This window comes from Vipera berus, assembly GCF_964194415.1.
Source record: "Vipera berus genome assembly, chromosome: Z".
Classification (NCBI taxonomy): Eukaryota; Metazoa; Chordata; class Lepidosauria; order Squamata; family Viperidae; genus Vipera; species Vipera berus.
The window spans coordinates 49,993,568-50,008,469 of record NC_138205.1 but is presented as its reverse complement, the minus strand read 5'-3'; the positions used below and the strand labels follow the sequence as shown (position 1 = coordinate 50,008,469).

Genomic DNA, 14,902 nt, shown 5'->3' with positions numbered 1-14,902 from the left:
CACTGTCTCCTAGAGTCGGATACGACCAACAGGGAAACCTTTACCTTTACCTTTTTTACCTAGAAAAAAATGTATTGAATCATACAATTTGCCATCTCCTCCCTATTACTTTAGGTAAATGAAAGCAAGTGTGCACACACACACATAGATACACACACACATGGACACATACAGACACACACCTCTACATTGAAAGGACTTGTAATAATGCAATATTGAACTACAGACAAGTTCAGGATGTAGCTGCTGCTGCGCTCTGGGTTGGAGCAAATTATTTTTCTAAGGTAAAATATATTGTAGATGTTTCTACCTTTCCCAGAGGCACTTGGATCAGCTCAAACTATTTGCTTTTCAAGCAACTGCTCTTATTTTGTGAGAGAGGGAATCTGCTGGTTTGTTCTCAACAGCGAATTCATCTAGATAGATTGCTAATCTATTCTTACTTCAACTCTTCTTTGCCACCTTCTGAATACACAAGGATTTAAAATAAACTCTCTTTGGAAGCTTCTTACATTTTTTCTTCCTTTATTCCTTGCAGAGAGTGATATCAATTATCTTCTGAAAATGGCCCTGGAAAAAATTGCCTTCCTACCCTTTGGCTATCTAATTGACCAATGGCGGTGGGATGTCTTCAGTGGACGCACCCCTCCGAGCCGCTACAATTTTGATTGGTGGTACCTAAGGTAAAACAACCTCATCAAGACAAATAGAAAATTGCCATAATAAGTGACAAGCAAGCAAAGCAGCAGGTTTAACAAATGTAATCCTCCAATCTAGACCCTTCTATGTTGTTGTTTTATGCATGATTGTTATTTTTATATAATGTTGCTTATTTTAACTTTTTGAAACCACCCATTCCTCCATAGCCATCCCTCTGAGAAACATAATTCATATATCTGAGAATATAAGATTATAAGAAGGGGGGAATCTGAAAAGATAGATGAAATGAAAATATTAATTTATTTGAAGGAAATAAGGAAAACTGAATGCAAAGTAGCTGCTTCTTGTGATCTTTCAATGTTTGCTATTATATCTACACATACCCTTTGCTTGAATCTGAAGTCTGTTTGTTGTTTTATTTTGTCCATTCCTTCTTTGTCCATTGGCTAAGTTGTTTTTTCCCCCAGAACAAAATATCAAGGAATTTGTCCTCCTATTGCAAGAAATGAAACAAACTTTGATCCTGGGGCTAAATATCACATCCCTGGCAACACACCTTATATCAGGTATTGGAAGCTGGAAAAAAGGAAATGTGTAAATATGAAATTTTAAGAAGTTTTGTTGTTACTGGGAAAGATCGATTCATGCTTTGATTTTTTCATAGGGGAGTTGGGAACATAGTAGGGTTTAGTGGAGTTGAAGATTTCAGCAAACTTCTTAAAAAGATCTAACTAGTGTTCTCTTCTAGAGTAGAGAAACTCTAGACCAGGGGTGTCAAACTGCTGGCCCACAGGCTGGATGCGTCATGCTGAAACCAGGCCCACCCCATTGCTGGTAATGGAAAAAAAGTCGCGATACATCGCAACACGTTGCGAGTTTGACACCCCTGCTCTAGACCTACAGTTAAATTACATCACGAACTGTATCTTTTTCCCTAGTACAGTCATAATAAACTCTTGGCACAATAGATCTTTCTACCTTCTGCTTGCGAATATCTGGCTGATGGTTCTTGAAGAACACCTCTGCATCCCCATAATCCTATCATCTTTATGTTTTACCAAACCTTCTTATATATTGGGTATCTGAGAGCAAATTCTCAAGATCTCCAAAGCAAAATTACTTTATGCTTAATCTACCCTTCAACAGCATTCAGTGCAAGTAAGAGTAATAGTTATACCATTAGGTTAATTAAAGTATAGAAAGAAAGATGAGATTTTCTTATTGCCAAAAATTATAAATATCACCTTCAAGAGTATATTATTTGTATACAGTATTTGTAATTCATATTTCCCATTCAGAATTTGAATATTTTCAGTCTAAAAGGATTGACTTTTGTATTATAATATGTGTTTATGTATCATATATTTGGTAAAAATATGGGTTTTTGCTTTGGGCAGGTATTTTGTCAGTTTTATTCTACAATTCCAATTCCACAAGGCCCTTTGCCAAGCTGCCAACCATACTGGTGATCTTCATACATGTGACATCTATAACTCTAAAGAAGCTGGACAGAAACTCAGGTGAAAGCAAAGGGAAAGGGGGAACTGGCAAGAAATAAACTTATATCTAAAAGATTAATCCTCATACTTTAGCTAAGGATGTATCAATGTTTTCCATTCCTGCCATTCATTCTAAAATGACAAGAGGGATCATTTTGAAAAGCCAATATTAAAACAAAAAGTTGATCCATTGAAAGTCCAGAGTTGCCTTAGCAACCTCCAACTTAATCTTGTTATGAAGTGAATGCCAAAAGGTGAATATAGATAAGTGTCACCCTATAGCATATACAGATCATGAAAACAATGCAATTTAGGTCTAAAACTACTTTTATTAGAACAGTTATTAATTATAACATAATCTTGCAAATTTAAATGTGCTTCCCTTCCTTCCTCGCTTGAATCTTGTGGGAATTATGGAGAGATCTGTTAGAGTCATTTTCTCAAGTTAGTTTCTTGGAATGGGCTTAAGCTATGTATATCTTGTCATTGCCTTGGTAATGGAACTTCCAACTGTCCTTGAAAGCCATTCTTTATGTCCTCTACATCAAGCATGACATATAGATGGGAAAACTGAATGATTATACTAATGCAAAATCTGCCTATTTTTTCCTTAACAATGATGATCTTTTGGACTTAAAAATCATGCTGAAGTTTGGCAATCTGATCTCCAGGAGAAGACTTTCTGTAGATTGTGAGAGTTATAAAAGGTTGTCAAAACATAAACATCTCCGTCTTTTAATTACTTTTATTGGCATAATGGTTTTTCAAGATCAGGATGTTGTGAAGATAAATTATCATTGCAAAATCAATTACTTGTAAAAAAAAAACCCTCTTTCTGGTATGTCACTTGTGTCATTTTAACCATTTTAAATCACACATGTGTCAGTTCTAATTTCAATGGTTCCATCTATTTACTCTTTCTTTATCTTCACTGCAGTGAGGCAATGAAGGCTGGATCTTCCCAGCCTTGGCAAGATATTCTCCAACAACTGACTGGTACAAATAAGATGGATGCTTCAGCATTGCTTGAATATTTCAAACCTGTTATGGAATGGCTGCAAAAAGAGAATGGGAAGAACAACGAAACACTGGGCTGGCCAGAATTTGATTGGCGTCCCCCTGTCCCTGAGGGCTATCCAGAAGGCCTTGGTAAAATTTTCCATGCATAAAACCTAAAATGATACCCATTTCAGAGAGAATAGACTGAAGGTTGCACTGGGAAGGTTTAGTCTTTAACTGCAACAGGTCACCAAAAAAAAGTGGGAGTTGGGGATAGAAGAATCATTATCTCCAGATTCCAATTGGTACTTGAACCTGGTAGTCATAATCCCACAGGAATATCCAGTTATAATTCTAATTATGCAGTGGAATACAGGGAAGAATGAGAGATTATATATATAAAAGAAGTGTAAAGATGAGACCTAAATTCAGGATCCAATGATTGATGTACAACTGTAAAAGTTTGGAACTAAAGTAGATATGACTGTGAAATCAGGGCTAGCTATTTGTTGCGCTAATCACAATAAAATAAAAATAAATAAAATAAACAATGAGGATGTTGCAAATGGGATAAAACTTCTTCAAAACTAATAATATTGTTCCTTCAAATACCGTATTTTCCGGCGTATAAGACGACTGGGCATATAAGACGACCCCTGACTTTTGAGAAGATTTTCAAGATTTTTCGTCTTATACGCCGGAAAATACTTACATGCCAGTTGCCAAGTGTCCGACACAAGCCCGATTCAGATTCAGCCCCGTCTGATGCAAATGGTGCAAAGCCACGTGCTCTTCCAGGCCAGACTCTGCAAACAGCACGCCAGAAGCCACAACCACCGCGGGAACTCTGAGTCCCCGCCTTTCGGCAGCCTGCACAGCCAAGCGTGATTCGGCTTTGAGATAGCATTTGCAGACGGAGCAGCTGCCGCGTCTGGAGCCAAGCCCCGCCCAGGAGACGGTTGGCCAGGCAGGCCCGGAAGATGCGCTAGAGAGCCAGGCTTGAGGCGGCCATGCCGAGGCTGGCTGGCGAGGGCCGCTGCATGGTCTGTGGCAAGAGGGGTGCCAAGTACCGCTGTTCCGCACTCCGTGACCAGGCAAGCGATTCTTCTGGTCGGCACGGGTCAGGCGGTGCCTTGGCAGGAACAAAGGTGCTCCCTTCCTACTGTCGAGCAGCGCGCCTCTGGGGACCGCCTGCCCCTCCTCTTTTCGGGGACCTGACAGCCAGCATTGGAAGCCCCAGCATGGCCAGTCCTACAGAAAGCAACGGCGGCAGCTGCAGTAGCCGCCCCAGGAGCTGACGAGAGTTTGCCCTCCATCACCTGTTCGCCATCGGCCGCTTAACCACGGGTCGCCATCGCCTAACTCCATTCACCCAGCGATCCCGCCGTCCAGCAGAAAAGAGAAAAGATCAGAGAGGTGAATAGTATTTTCCGGCGTATAAGACGACTGGGCGTATAAGACGACCCCCAACTTTTGAGAAGATTTTCATGGGTTAAAAAGTCATCTTATACGCCAGAAAATACGGTACTTGCTTTTTTTTTGGATTGGCAACTGATTAAGGAGCTATAGAAGATGAGATCTGATTTGGAAAAGAAAGCACAAACAAGCTTCTATTGGTGCTCTGTGCAACAAATAGCCTGAAAGACAGCTCTCTCTGTGGTGAATAATGGTTTCTAAAATATACATTTCTTGTATGTTCATTTTAATCTTCCAATGAATGAGGATAGCTTCTCAAATTAGTGCTGCCATCACATTCTTCAAGGGATAGAAAATGGAGTTGTCTTAGAGGGGTCCATGAACTTTCCAGAACTCATTTGTAGAATATGCTTCACATAAACATATTTTATCCTGGTATAGTATAAGGTAAGAATAGCAGAGTGTTTCTGAGCATGCTGAGCATGTAGTCCTTCACTAATAAGTGCTAAGACAAGCTAACAAGTTCTGCTCTATGACCTTAATTAATTGGTTGATACATTCTGTGCTGCTTCCTGAAACTAATTTTTTTTAATCAGTTACATGCTGAAGGCTTTTGCTTCCTAGCACATTTCTGTGACTGAAAAAACAGTCTTCTGATGCTGGAAAAAAGTAATTTCATGTACATATAGGTCTAAGTATGTTTTTGTTGCAGTTTTCACTGTAATTTTTGCCACAGTAGCCAAGAAAATTAAACAGTATGTTCCCCTTTTCCCTCCTTTCCAATTGTGTATGATCTCCTTTGTTCAGATTTTTACTGCAGGAGCAGTCATACTTAGCTGATTCTATCATAACTAATATAATTTTGATATAATTTGGGATCTTGGTACTTCTCTTTTGACAAATTAGACCCGTACTGATAATAATTAAGCAAATTCAACTTCTTTTTTTCCATGTGATGGTGATGTTATTTTTATACACACATGTATACTTGCGCATGTGTATACTTACACATTCATCCTTCTATCTTCCAGATAAAATAACTGATGAAGCTGAAGCTGAAGCATTCTTAGAAAAGTACAACAGTACAGCTGAAGTGGTGTGGAATGCTTACACAGAGGCTTCTTGGACGTACAATGTCAATATTACTGAACACAACAAACAGATTATGGTAGGAAAGTCCACACTGTTTAGTAATCCTTGTAGGAACTCCCAAAGAGAAATGAGCAAAACAGATAATGTTCCAGGCTTAAAAGAGAGAAATATTTTGCTTATGTTCCATTTATTACAAGTGTCAAATATAGAGGCAAATTTTGATATATGAATACTTGCGCTTCCCTTCATTATAAGTTACAGTGCAACTGATTTTTCTTATTAAGATTCTTGCTACATTTGTTCCCAGTATTCCTCAGTTCTGGCTTCTTGTTGTTGGAATTGTACTTCACATATAACTATTCTAGCATAATATTATACATGCGTTCCCTGTGAGTTGCCGGATTAAATTCTCTTATGCAGGCCTGTTATTAAACAATAATCTGGATTTTCTGAATAGTTAGCAATGGACTGCTAGTTTGTTAATAACTGCAATTGCAAGTAGCAGATTTGTGGTGTTAATATACTTTTAACAGCCCCTGTAGACATCAGATTATAATTTGAATTAATGGTATTTGTTACTTTGGAGCAGCAGAGCTCCTATTCTTCATTTTTTTCCTGTTTCTTTTTGTAGTTGGAGAAGAATCTTGCAATGTCAAACCATACTCTAGAAAATGGAAAAAAGGCTCGTCAGTTTGATTCCACTGACTTCAAAGATCCCAAAATAAAGCGTATTCTGAAGAAATTAAGTGACATTGAACGGGCAGCCTTACCTGAAGCAGAGCTGAAGGAGGTGAGATTGAAGGGAGATACTATTTATGGTGCTTTAAAAAAATTTAAATTGCATAATTATGGAAGTTTGTAATATTTTGCTTTTATATGTAATGGATTCCTTTGTTCTCATTCTTAATTACTGTGGCCTAATCAGTGGTGGGATGAAAATATGTGAACAACCAGTTCTCTGTGTGGATGCCGCTTCCAGAGGTCCATTCTGGGCCTGGGTAACAAAAAATTAGCTACCAGTTCTGCCGAAGTGGGGTGAACTGGCTGAATCCCACCAGTGGGCCTAGTCACTTTAAGTTTGAAGATCTAGACATATTGCATATAAAATATAAGTAAGCTTTTAAAAAAAATAAAAATTGCTTCCCAGTTTTTGTTGAGGATAGTAAATTGAAGAAAGGTTAAATTATCACCAAAACAGCCAACACAGTGCTAGGCTGCATTAATAGAGGGATAGAATCAAGATCACATGAAGTTTTAATACCACTTAACAATGCCTTGGAATACTGCATCCAGTTTTGGTCATCACGATGTAAAAAGTTGTTGAGACTCTAGAAAGAGTACAGAGAAGAGCAACAAAAATGATTAGGAGACTGGAGGCTAAAACTTACAAGGAACGGTTGCTGGAATTGGGTATGTCTAGTTTAATGAAGAGAAGGACGAGGGGGAACATGATAGCAGTGTTTCAACTTCTCAGGAGTTGCCACAAAGAAAAGGGAGTCAAGCTATTCTCCAAAGCACATGAAGGCAAGACAAAAAGCATGCCAGTGACATCTCTCTTCTACCTCAAATTCCCCTGAGGCATGAAATCGTTGCCTGTGGATTCACATAAACAACTTCAGATTCTAAGATTTTAAGTAGTTTATAAACTAAATTATAAAGCAATAAAACACAATGTAATAGCTCTTACAGTGAGTAAAATTTAAAATAGCAAGCTGCCAATCTGATGGAAAAGGGACATATCAATCTTCATTGGCCTGTTGGCAGTGTGATATTTTCACCATATTACAAAAAGTGATTCAAGTGAGGAGCTGCTGGATCTCTGATTGAAGATTATGCTGCACTTCAGTCTAGGTGAACTCTGTAGATAATCTGTTGATAATAAAGGAACAAGAAAACCTGTTGTGAAGAAGTAATTCTCTGGAAGGACACTGTGAGGAATAGTACTAGATTCTGTAATTCATGAACAAGTTTTTATTCCATTATTGATTCTGTTTGCATCACAAATTCAGGATAATGTCAGCCAATTTGTTGTCACAAATATTATTCTGGGGTATTATTATTAGGAAAGAAAAAGTTGAATGGTTAATGGAGTGCCATTACCATCCATTTTTATTAATTTCATGGTAATTAATATGTTACCGTTAAAATCCTTTAGTAGAAAGAGATGGTCAACTAGACAAGACATAAGCCAGTTTTTATACTGTATGGTAGAATAATCTTATTTCTTTCAGTATAATCAACTGCTCTCAGAAATGGAGACAATTTATAGTGTAGCCAAAATCTGCGGAAAAGATACAGACTGCAAAGCATTAGATCCTGGTAAGTCCCATCACTGTCACCTATTTTTAAGGAATAGTCTCTTATTCCTCTCCCCTAATTTCTTGAAACTCACCTGGAATTGATATAGACATAAAATTTAGGCGTTACAACTTTACATTCAAAGATCATTTGGGTACCATGAGAAGCAGTATTTAGATCTCATAAAGAAGACGGAGCTTTGAGTATACTGAAAATATACTTTCCGCCACTGCAGGGCAGCTTTCCATGACTAATAATATGGAATTATAACTGTCCATCCCTAAAGGGATTGGATCAGGAATGTTGTTATCACACAACAGATCCCACATATTTTATACTTGCAGTAAAGGAGGTTTTCAAGTCATTTTGAGTCATTGGAACTCTTTGTCGGAACAATCCATCTTTAACAGGAAAGCACCCAGATGTTCAATAAGAAATGGATTGGGGGAAAATATTAGTAATGTTGTACTAATTGTTATTTTGATGTTTGTGAGATACATCTTGCTCATGAAAACAGAGTTAGATACAGATTGTTGTTTAAAATAGGGAAATATGTTTCACAGAACTGGGGTTATCTTTGAGAAGAAGAAAGGGTGTGGAAGAATTCAGCTTCTAAAATGCAGGGAGGTCTCTCCCAGCTTACCGCCCTCCAAACCTGTTAGGTATAATTCCCATTCCTCCCATATAAAACATGTGCAATGGGGGGAATGCAAAAGGAATAGCTGGGAGATAAGGGTCCAATTATAAACATTAATATGTGCACTTGTTTCTTATTCAGACCTTACTGATACTATGGCTAAATCAAGAGACTATGATGAGCTTCTTAACACCTGGAAAGGTTGGCGGGATGCATCAGGGAAGAAAATCCGAAGACACTATGAAAGATATGTACAACTGAGCAATAAGGCTGCCAAATTAAATGGTAAAGAAATTTGATAATGTGATAAAGAAAAATATGGTGACTCAAGAGCTGTAGAACCAATATAATTAAAAGTAAAACTCAAAAGCTAGTGTTATTGTGGAAATACTGATGGTATAGGAAGAGCCAGTGTGCTGAAGTAGATAAGGCACCAAGGTCGAAATCAGGAAACTGAGCCTTAGACACCCTAGTCATGAAAACCAGCTGGGTGATCTTGGGCCAATCACTCTCTCTCAGCCCAACTCACTCACAGAGTTGTTGTGGGGAAAATAGGAAGAAGTATCATGTATGTTTGCTTCTTTGAATTATTTATAAAAGTAATAAATGTGGAAAATAAATATAATAAAATAAAAAATATCCTAGAGAAAATCACTTGTGCTGCCACTTTCAAGCATTTCAATTGTTGCTATAGTAGTCTATCATAGAATGATCACAGAAGTTGCAGACCACGTTAGGCCTGGTCAGAATGAATGATTATAGGTGTCAGAAACTATCCTATAGTGCCTCATAATCATTACTACTTTCATTGTTTAAATAGAAGGGTCAAAATTAATATTTTTCTCTTGACTTTGCTATGTGGGTGTGAAGTATATGAAGAAAAATGTAAAACATATTTTTGCATATACATGATGTGTCATAATATTAAGAAGCTTATCTATATGCATGTATGTATGTATGTGTACAGGACATGCAGACAACGGTGCTTACTGGAGATCTCTTTATGAAACTCCAACTTTTGAAACTGACCTGGAAAACATTTGGTACCAGCTTCAACCACTATACTTCAATCTGCATGCTTATGTACGTCGGGCTCTATACAAAAAATATGGTGAAAAGCACATCAATCTCAAAGGCCCAATTCCAGCTCATTTGCTAGGTAAGTCTTTCCACCCTGGGTTGCTCTAAGCCATTGGGCATGCTGAGCAAATCCCCAGGAACCTTTTACATTTGTGTAATGTTTGCAGACCTGGTCCTTTGGAGACATATTTCCAGTTGTTGGAAGTAGTAACAAAACTTAATAATGAGCATTTGCTTTTCAGTTTTCTTAAGATCTTATAACAAAGACAGGCAATGAACTGTTAATAAAATGCTCCACATAAGATTTGACTCAGGATCACGAGAGTTATACGTAAGTATAAATGCATCCACAACCTGGACAAATACAATTCCAGCTTAAGGCAGTTACTTCAACTTTTTTAGGAGGTGAGCGAGCTTTGAGAAAGCAGGTAATAATGGGAACATAGCCAAAACCTGTCAACCATGCTGGAGAAAACATGACCCAGCTCCATTTTATCCCTTCTTTTTGCAGCTCAGTTTAAGTAGCAATATTATGATAGCCAATCCACAATATAGATGGTATATTCATCTTTGAAATGTGGTGGGTGGCAGTTTCCACTGTTTTTTCTCCATAATTCCCATCTTTTTTTTTCAAATATAGTAGTTTAAGTGCACTTAGAGAAGTAAAATATAAATTGCCTCTATTATTTAAAAAAATCAAATAGTTATTTTTAAAAAATGTTATCATATCTATATGAACATTCAAGGGGTAAGTGCTCATACCTATCTGGATATCACAAGCCCAAAACTTTATCAGTTTTCATTCCTCTTCAAACATAGCGATCTTCCCTCACTGCCTCATCTTGCAATTTGATTTACTCCCCCACCCCTTATATTTTTTTCTGGCTACATATTAATCAACTTCACTTTTTATGTTTAGGTAACATGTGGGCACAATCATGGGCAAACATTTTTGACCTTGTCATGCCCTTCCCTGATGCTACCAAAGTGGATGCTACTCCAGCAATGATACAACAGGTTGAAACACTAGATTCTATTCAATTGTTTTTTGCAATGTTTTCTCATAGGAACTGAACATAATTCTTTTCCTCTTTAAAAACTCTCCAGAATAAAACTCTCACAGTTGTTGGGATTTTTTTTAGTTGCTTATGGTGTGGCTCAGAGCTGTCACATACTAATAATCTTCAGCAAATACTTAAGAGCATGTGCCGAATATATGTTTTAGATATATTCTTGATTTCTACATCATGTAGAATTTTGCCATGTTTTAGTGAATGATCCACAATAGCTGGTTTTAGGATTGTGCTAAGCCAAATTCAGGCAAACATTAATGCTACATATGAATCCAGCAACTCAGTCTTTCAGCCCTATTGGATGCATGGAGTAGGAAGGGAAGTTTCAGTTGAGCCTCAGTACTATTAAGCACTGTTGCTTCCAAAGCTAGTTCCTGTAGTATCCTAAAATATCTTTTGAACAACTTTTCCTGTTCTGTGAATCTGCTTTGAGCAGTAATATATTTGCACTAGCATCCAAGAATGTGTCTTGTTATGTTTTTATATTAGATGTTGTATGATATTAGATAATGCAATCAAGACTGCAGTCTAACTTACTTGTAGATTATCAAAATATAGTAAAGCTGGGGATCCCCCCCCCCAATACTTGGGCCACATTTCTTCAATGGAAATCTGGAACAGAATATATATAAAAGCATATAGCTGAAATCAAAAGTGGTGAGGCCAATACTGCTACCCCTGTCTATATTTTGAAGGCATCTAGAGTGGGAATTCAGTTTCAGTTCCTATGAATCGACACATTTTTGTGAGACTGAACTGGAGTGACAAACCTTAAGAAAGGAGACTATTGTAAAAAAGAGAAATATGGCTTTTGGAGATTCTTTCTCCTTCTTGCTTTCAGTTCTGCACTACCAGAAAGGATGATTTGCTACTAACTGTATTAAAATGCCCTTGTCTTGTTCTCAGACTTTCCTTTGCCAGCTTCTTGCTCTCTTTTCCACAGGGCTGGACCCCAAAGAAGATGTTTGAACAATCTGACAGTTTCTTCAAGTCACTGGGACTTATCCCTATGCCTCCAGAGTTCTGGGAAAAGTCTATGCTGGAAAAGCCATCAGATGGGAGAGAAGTGGTCTGTCATGCTTCAGCCTGGGACTTCTACAATCGCAAGGACTTTAGGTGATGACATACTAAATTAAATGGACAAAGCTTGTGAAAGTCAGGGAGACCTTCATTACAATGGCTCATTGCAGCTAAACTATGTTTGTAGTTTGTTACTTATCAGTATACCTTACTGCATTTTTACTAGGAATTATAGTATAAATAGGGACGCGGTGGCTCAGTGGGTTAGGATGCTGAGCTTGTCGACCAGAAGGTCGGCAGTTTGGCGGGTTGAATCCCGAGTGCCGCGTAACAGAGTGAGCACCTGTTACTCGTCCCAGCTTCTGCCAACCTAGCAGTTCGAAAGCACGTAAAAATGCAAGTAGAAAAATAGGGACCACTCTGGTGGGAAGGTAACAGCGTTCCGTGCGCCTTTGGCGTCTAGTCATGCCGGCCACATGACCATGGAGACGTCCTCGGACAAGCGCTGGCTCTTCGGCTTTGAAACGGAGATGAGCACCGGCCCCTAGAGTTGGAAATGACTAGCACGCATGTGCGGGGGAACCTTTACCTTTACCTATAGTATAAACCTGTCCTCAAAGGGGACATGAGTCACGCTTGGGATTAATCCTATTGTTTGTGTATTTCAAAGTATGCCCAGAGTGAAATACTGATTTTCACCCTGCAGGTCTTCTCTAGAACGGCTTTCATGTTATTTTTATATAGCAATCACTCTTGGCTTTGTTTCTGACTTTATGTCCACACATTAATCTCATCTTCCACTATCACATGTTGAACTCAACTCAGTGATTTGTAAAGAAAGTACTTTTTAATAAATTTTCTGAAACATTTCCTAAACTAAGAAATCTTTCTGGATTGACTTTAGTAAGAAATTTGATGACCTTTTGAGGTTAGTCTTTTCTTTCAAAGGATACCCTGATGAACTCTCTGATCAACTGAAAGACAAAAAGGACAAGTATAAAAAGTGGAAAGAGGGGTGCATAACTAGGGCAGAATATCAGCAAATAGCCCGAGTCTGCAAAGATGAAGTGAGGAAAGCTAAGGCTCAAAATGAACCAATGATTGTGACTAAAGTCAAAAATAACAAAAAAAGCTTTTTTCAACATGTAAAAAACAAGAAAAAAAGTTAAGGAAATGATTGGTCCATTAGTGGGAGAAAATGGCAAGAAGGTGACAAGCAACAGGAAGAAAGTAGAACTACTCAACTCATTTTTTGCATCAAGATTATGTGAAGAATCAAGTTTACGTGAAGTGTTAATACCACTTTACAATGCCTTGGTAAGGCCACACTTGGAATACTGCATCCTGTTTTGGTCATCACGATGTAAAAAAGATGTTGAGACTCTAGAAAGAGTTCAGAGAAGAGCAACAAAGATGATTAGGGGACTGGAGGATAAAACTTACAAGGAAAGGTTGCTGGAATTGGGTATGTCTAGTCTAATGAAGAGAAGGATGAGGGGTGACATGATAGCAGTGCTCCACTATCTCAGGGGCTGCCACAAAGAAGAGGGAGTCAAGCTATTCTCCAAAGCACCTGAAGGCAGGACAAGAAGCAATGGATGGAAACTAATCAAGGAGAAAAGTAACCTAGAACTAAGGAAAAACTTTTTGACAGAACAATTAATCAGTTAGACAGAAGCTGTGAATGCTGTGAATGCTCCAACACTGGAAGTGTTTAAGAAGAGATTGGATAGCCATTTGTCAGAAATGGTATAGGGTTTCCTGTCTGAGTAGGGGGTTGGACTAGATGACCTCCAAGATCCCTTCCAACTTTTATTTTTATTACTATTATTATTATTACTGTTGTTGTTGTTATAAAGTGCATACTTATTCCAAATATTACACGATAACTTGGCCCAGGTAGATAGCTATATTTGGGTCCAGGAGAGAGTGATTGTGCATTTCTTTGTTGTACTTTGTGACTCAGTTCACATGCAAAAATCATTAGGATACACTGTGAGAAATTACCTGCTTATTCTGTTCTTTCCAAATGGTTCTTCACCTCAAATTATTTTCTTGCTTCAGGATAAAACAATGCACTGTTGTGAATATGGATGATTTAATAACAGTTCACCATGAAATGGGCCACGTCCAATACTTTTTGCAGTATAAAGATCAGCCCATTTCATTTCGTGAAGGGGCCAATCCAGGATTCCATGAAGCCATTGGCGATGTTATGGCCTTATCAGTGTCAACCCCAAAGCATTTGAAAAACATCAAGCTGCTTGAACATTTGGAAGACAACATTGGTAAGCAAATAGTAAGCAAAGATATGTTCAGCACTGATGCATAAGATTCAGTGTGTCTTATAACCCATTAAGACTCATTTGTGATTTGGGTAGAGCAGTGATGGCGAAACTTTTAGAGACCGAGTGCCCAAACTGCAACCCAAAACCCATTTATGTATCATTGGGTGCCGGGTGGGCGTGGTCCTTTGGGAGGGCATGGCCCTTTGGGTGGGCGTGGCAGCAGTGGTAAGGGCAGACTGGTTGGGAGTAAAAACTTCAATCAAGCAATTCCAACTTTGCAACTTTTTTCCCCCGCAAGAAGTTGAAATTGATTGACTGAACCTTTTTTTTTCTTGCACACAGCGACGGAGGCCTAAAGTGAAAAAGTTTTATAAAACCCAGCTAAGGGCCTAGGACTGGGGTGACGGCGCATGTGCCTACAGAGAGGGCTCTGTGTGCCACCTGTGGCACCCGTGCCATAGGTTTGCCACCATGGGGGTAGAGACATTCATTTTTCTGAATCAAATTCATCTTGGATGTTTAAAATACAAAATATTAATTGATTGTGTTGTTTTTCATCCCATGCTGGTTTTCAATATTAGGGTGAGATATTTTGAATTAAACATTTAATTGCAGACAGATTAGCTTTTGGGGATCATGTGCGTATGTGTGTGTGTGTGTGTGTGTGAGAGAGAGAGAGACAGAGAGAGAGACAGAGACAGAGAGAGACAGAGAGAGAGAGAGAGAGAAACAGACAGAGACACAGAGACAGAAACAGAGAGATGCAATTATTCCAAAGATTGCAATATTGTAGAATTTGCAAATGAAGATGAGGGGCTGAAAGGGAAAAACATGAATTGT

General features: G+C 38.4%; 1 protein-coding gene across 1 annotated transcript in view; it reads left to right on the top strand.

The window, feature by feature from the left end:
• Positions 1 to 14,902, top strand: part of ACE (angiotensin I converting enzyme) — a gene marked incomplete at its 5' end in the record, with an annotated part of 45,539 nt that overhangs the window by 23,692 nt on the left and 6,945 nt on the right. Inside the window, 12 exons of the mRNA XM_081344807.1 lie at positions 539 to 683; positions 1,128 to 1,226; positions 2,058 to 2,180; positions 3,097 to 3,308; positions 5,606 to 5,742; positions 6,298 to 6,456; positions 7,898 to 7,985; positions 8,743 to 8,886; positions 9,569 to 9,760; positions 10,601 to 10,698; positions 11,698 to 11,870; positions 13,839 to 14,062. Of these exons, the coding sequence (XP_081200933.1) occupies positions 539 to 683; positions 1,128 to 1,226; positions 2,058 to 2,180; positions 3,097 to 3,308; positions 5,606 to 5,742; positions 6,298 to 6,456; positions 7,898 to 7,985; positions 8,743 to 8,886; positions 9,569 to 9,760; positions 10,601 to 10,698; positions 11,698 to 11,870; positions 13,839 to 14,062 (1,794 nt within the window). The remainder of the gene's footprint in view (positions 1 to 538; positions 684 to 1,127; positions 1,227 to 2,057; positions 2,181 to 3,096; positions 3,309 to 5,605; positions 5,743 to 6,297; positions 6,457 to 7,897; positions 7,986 to 8,742; positions 8,887 to 9,568; positions 9,761 to 10,600; positions 10,699 to 11,697; positions 11,871 to 13,838; positions 14,063 to 14,902) is intronic.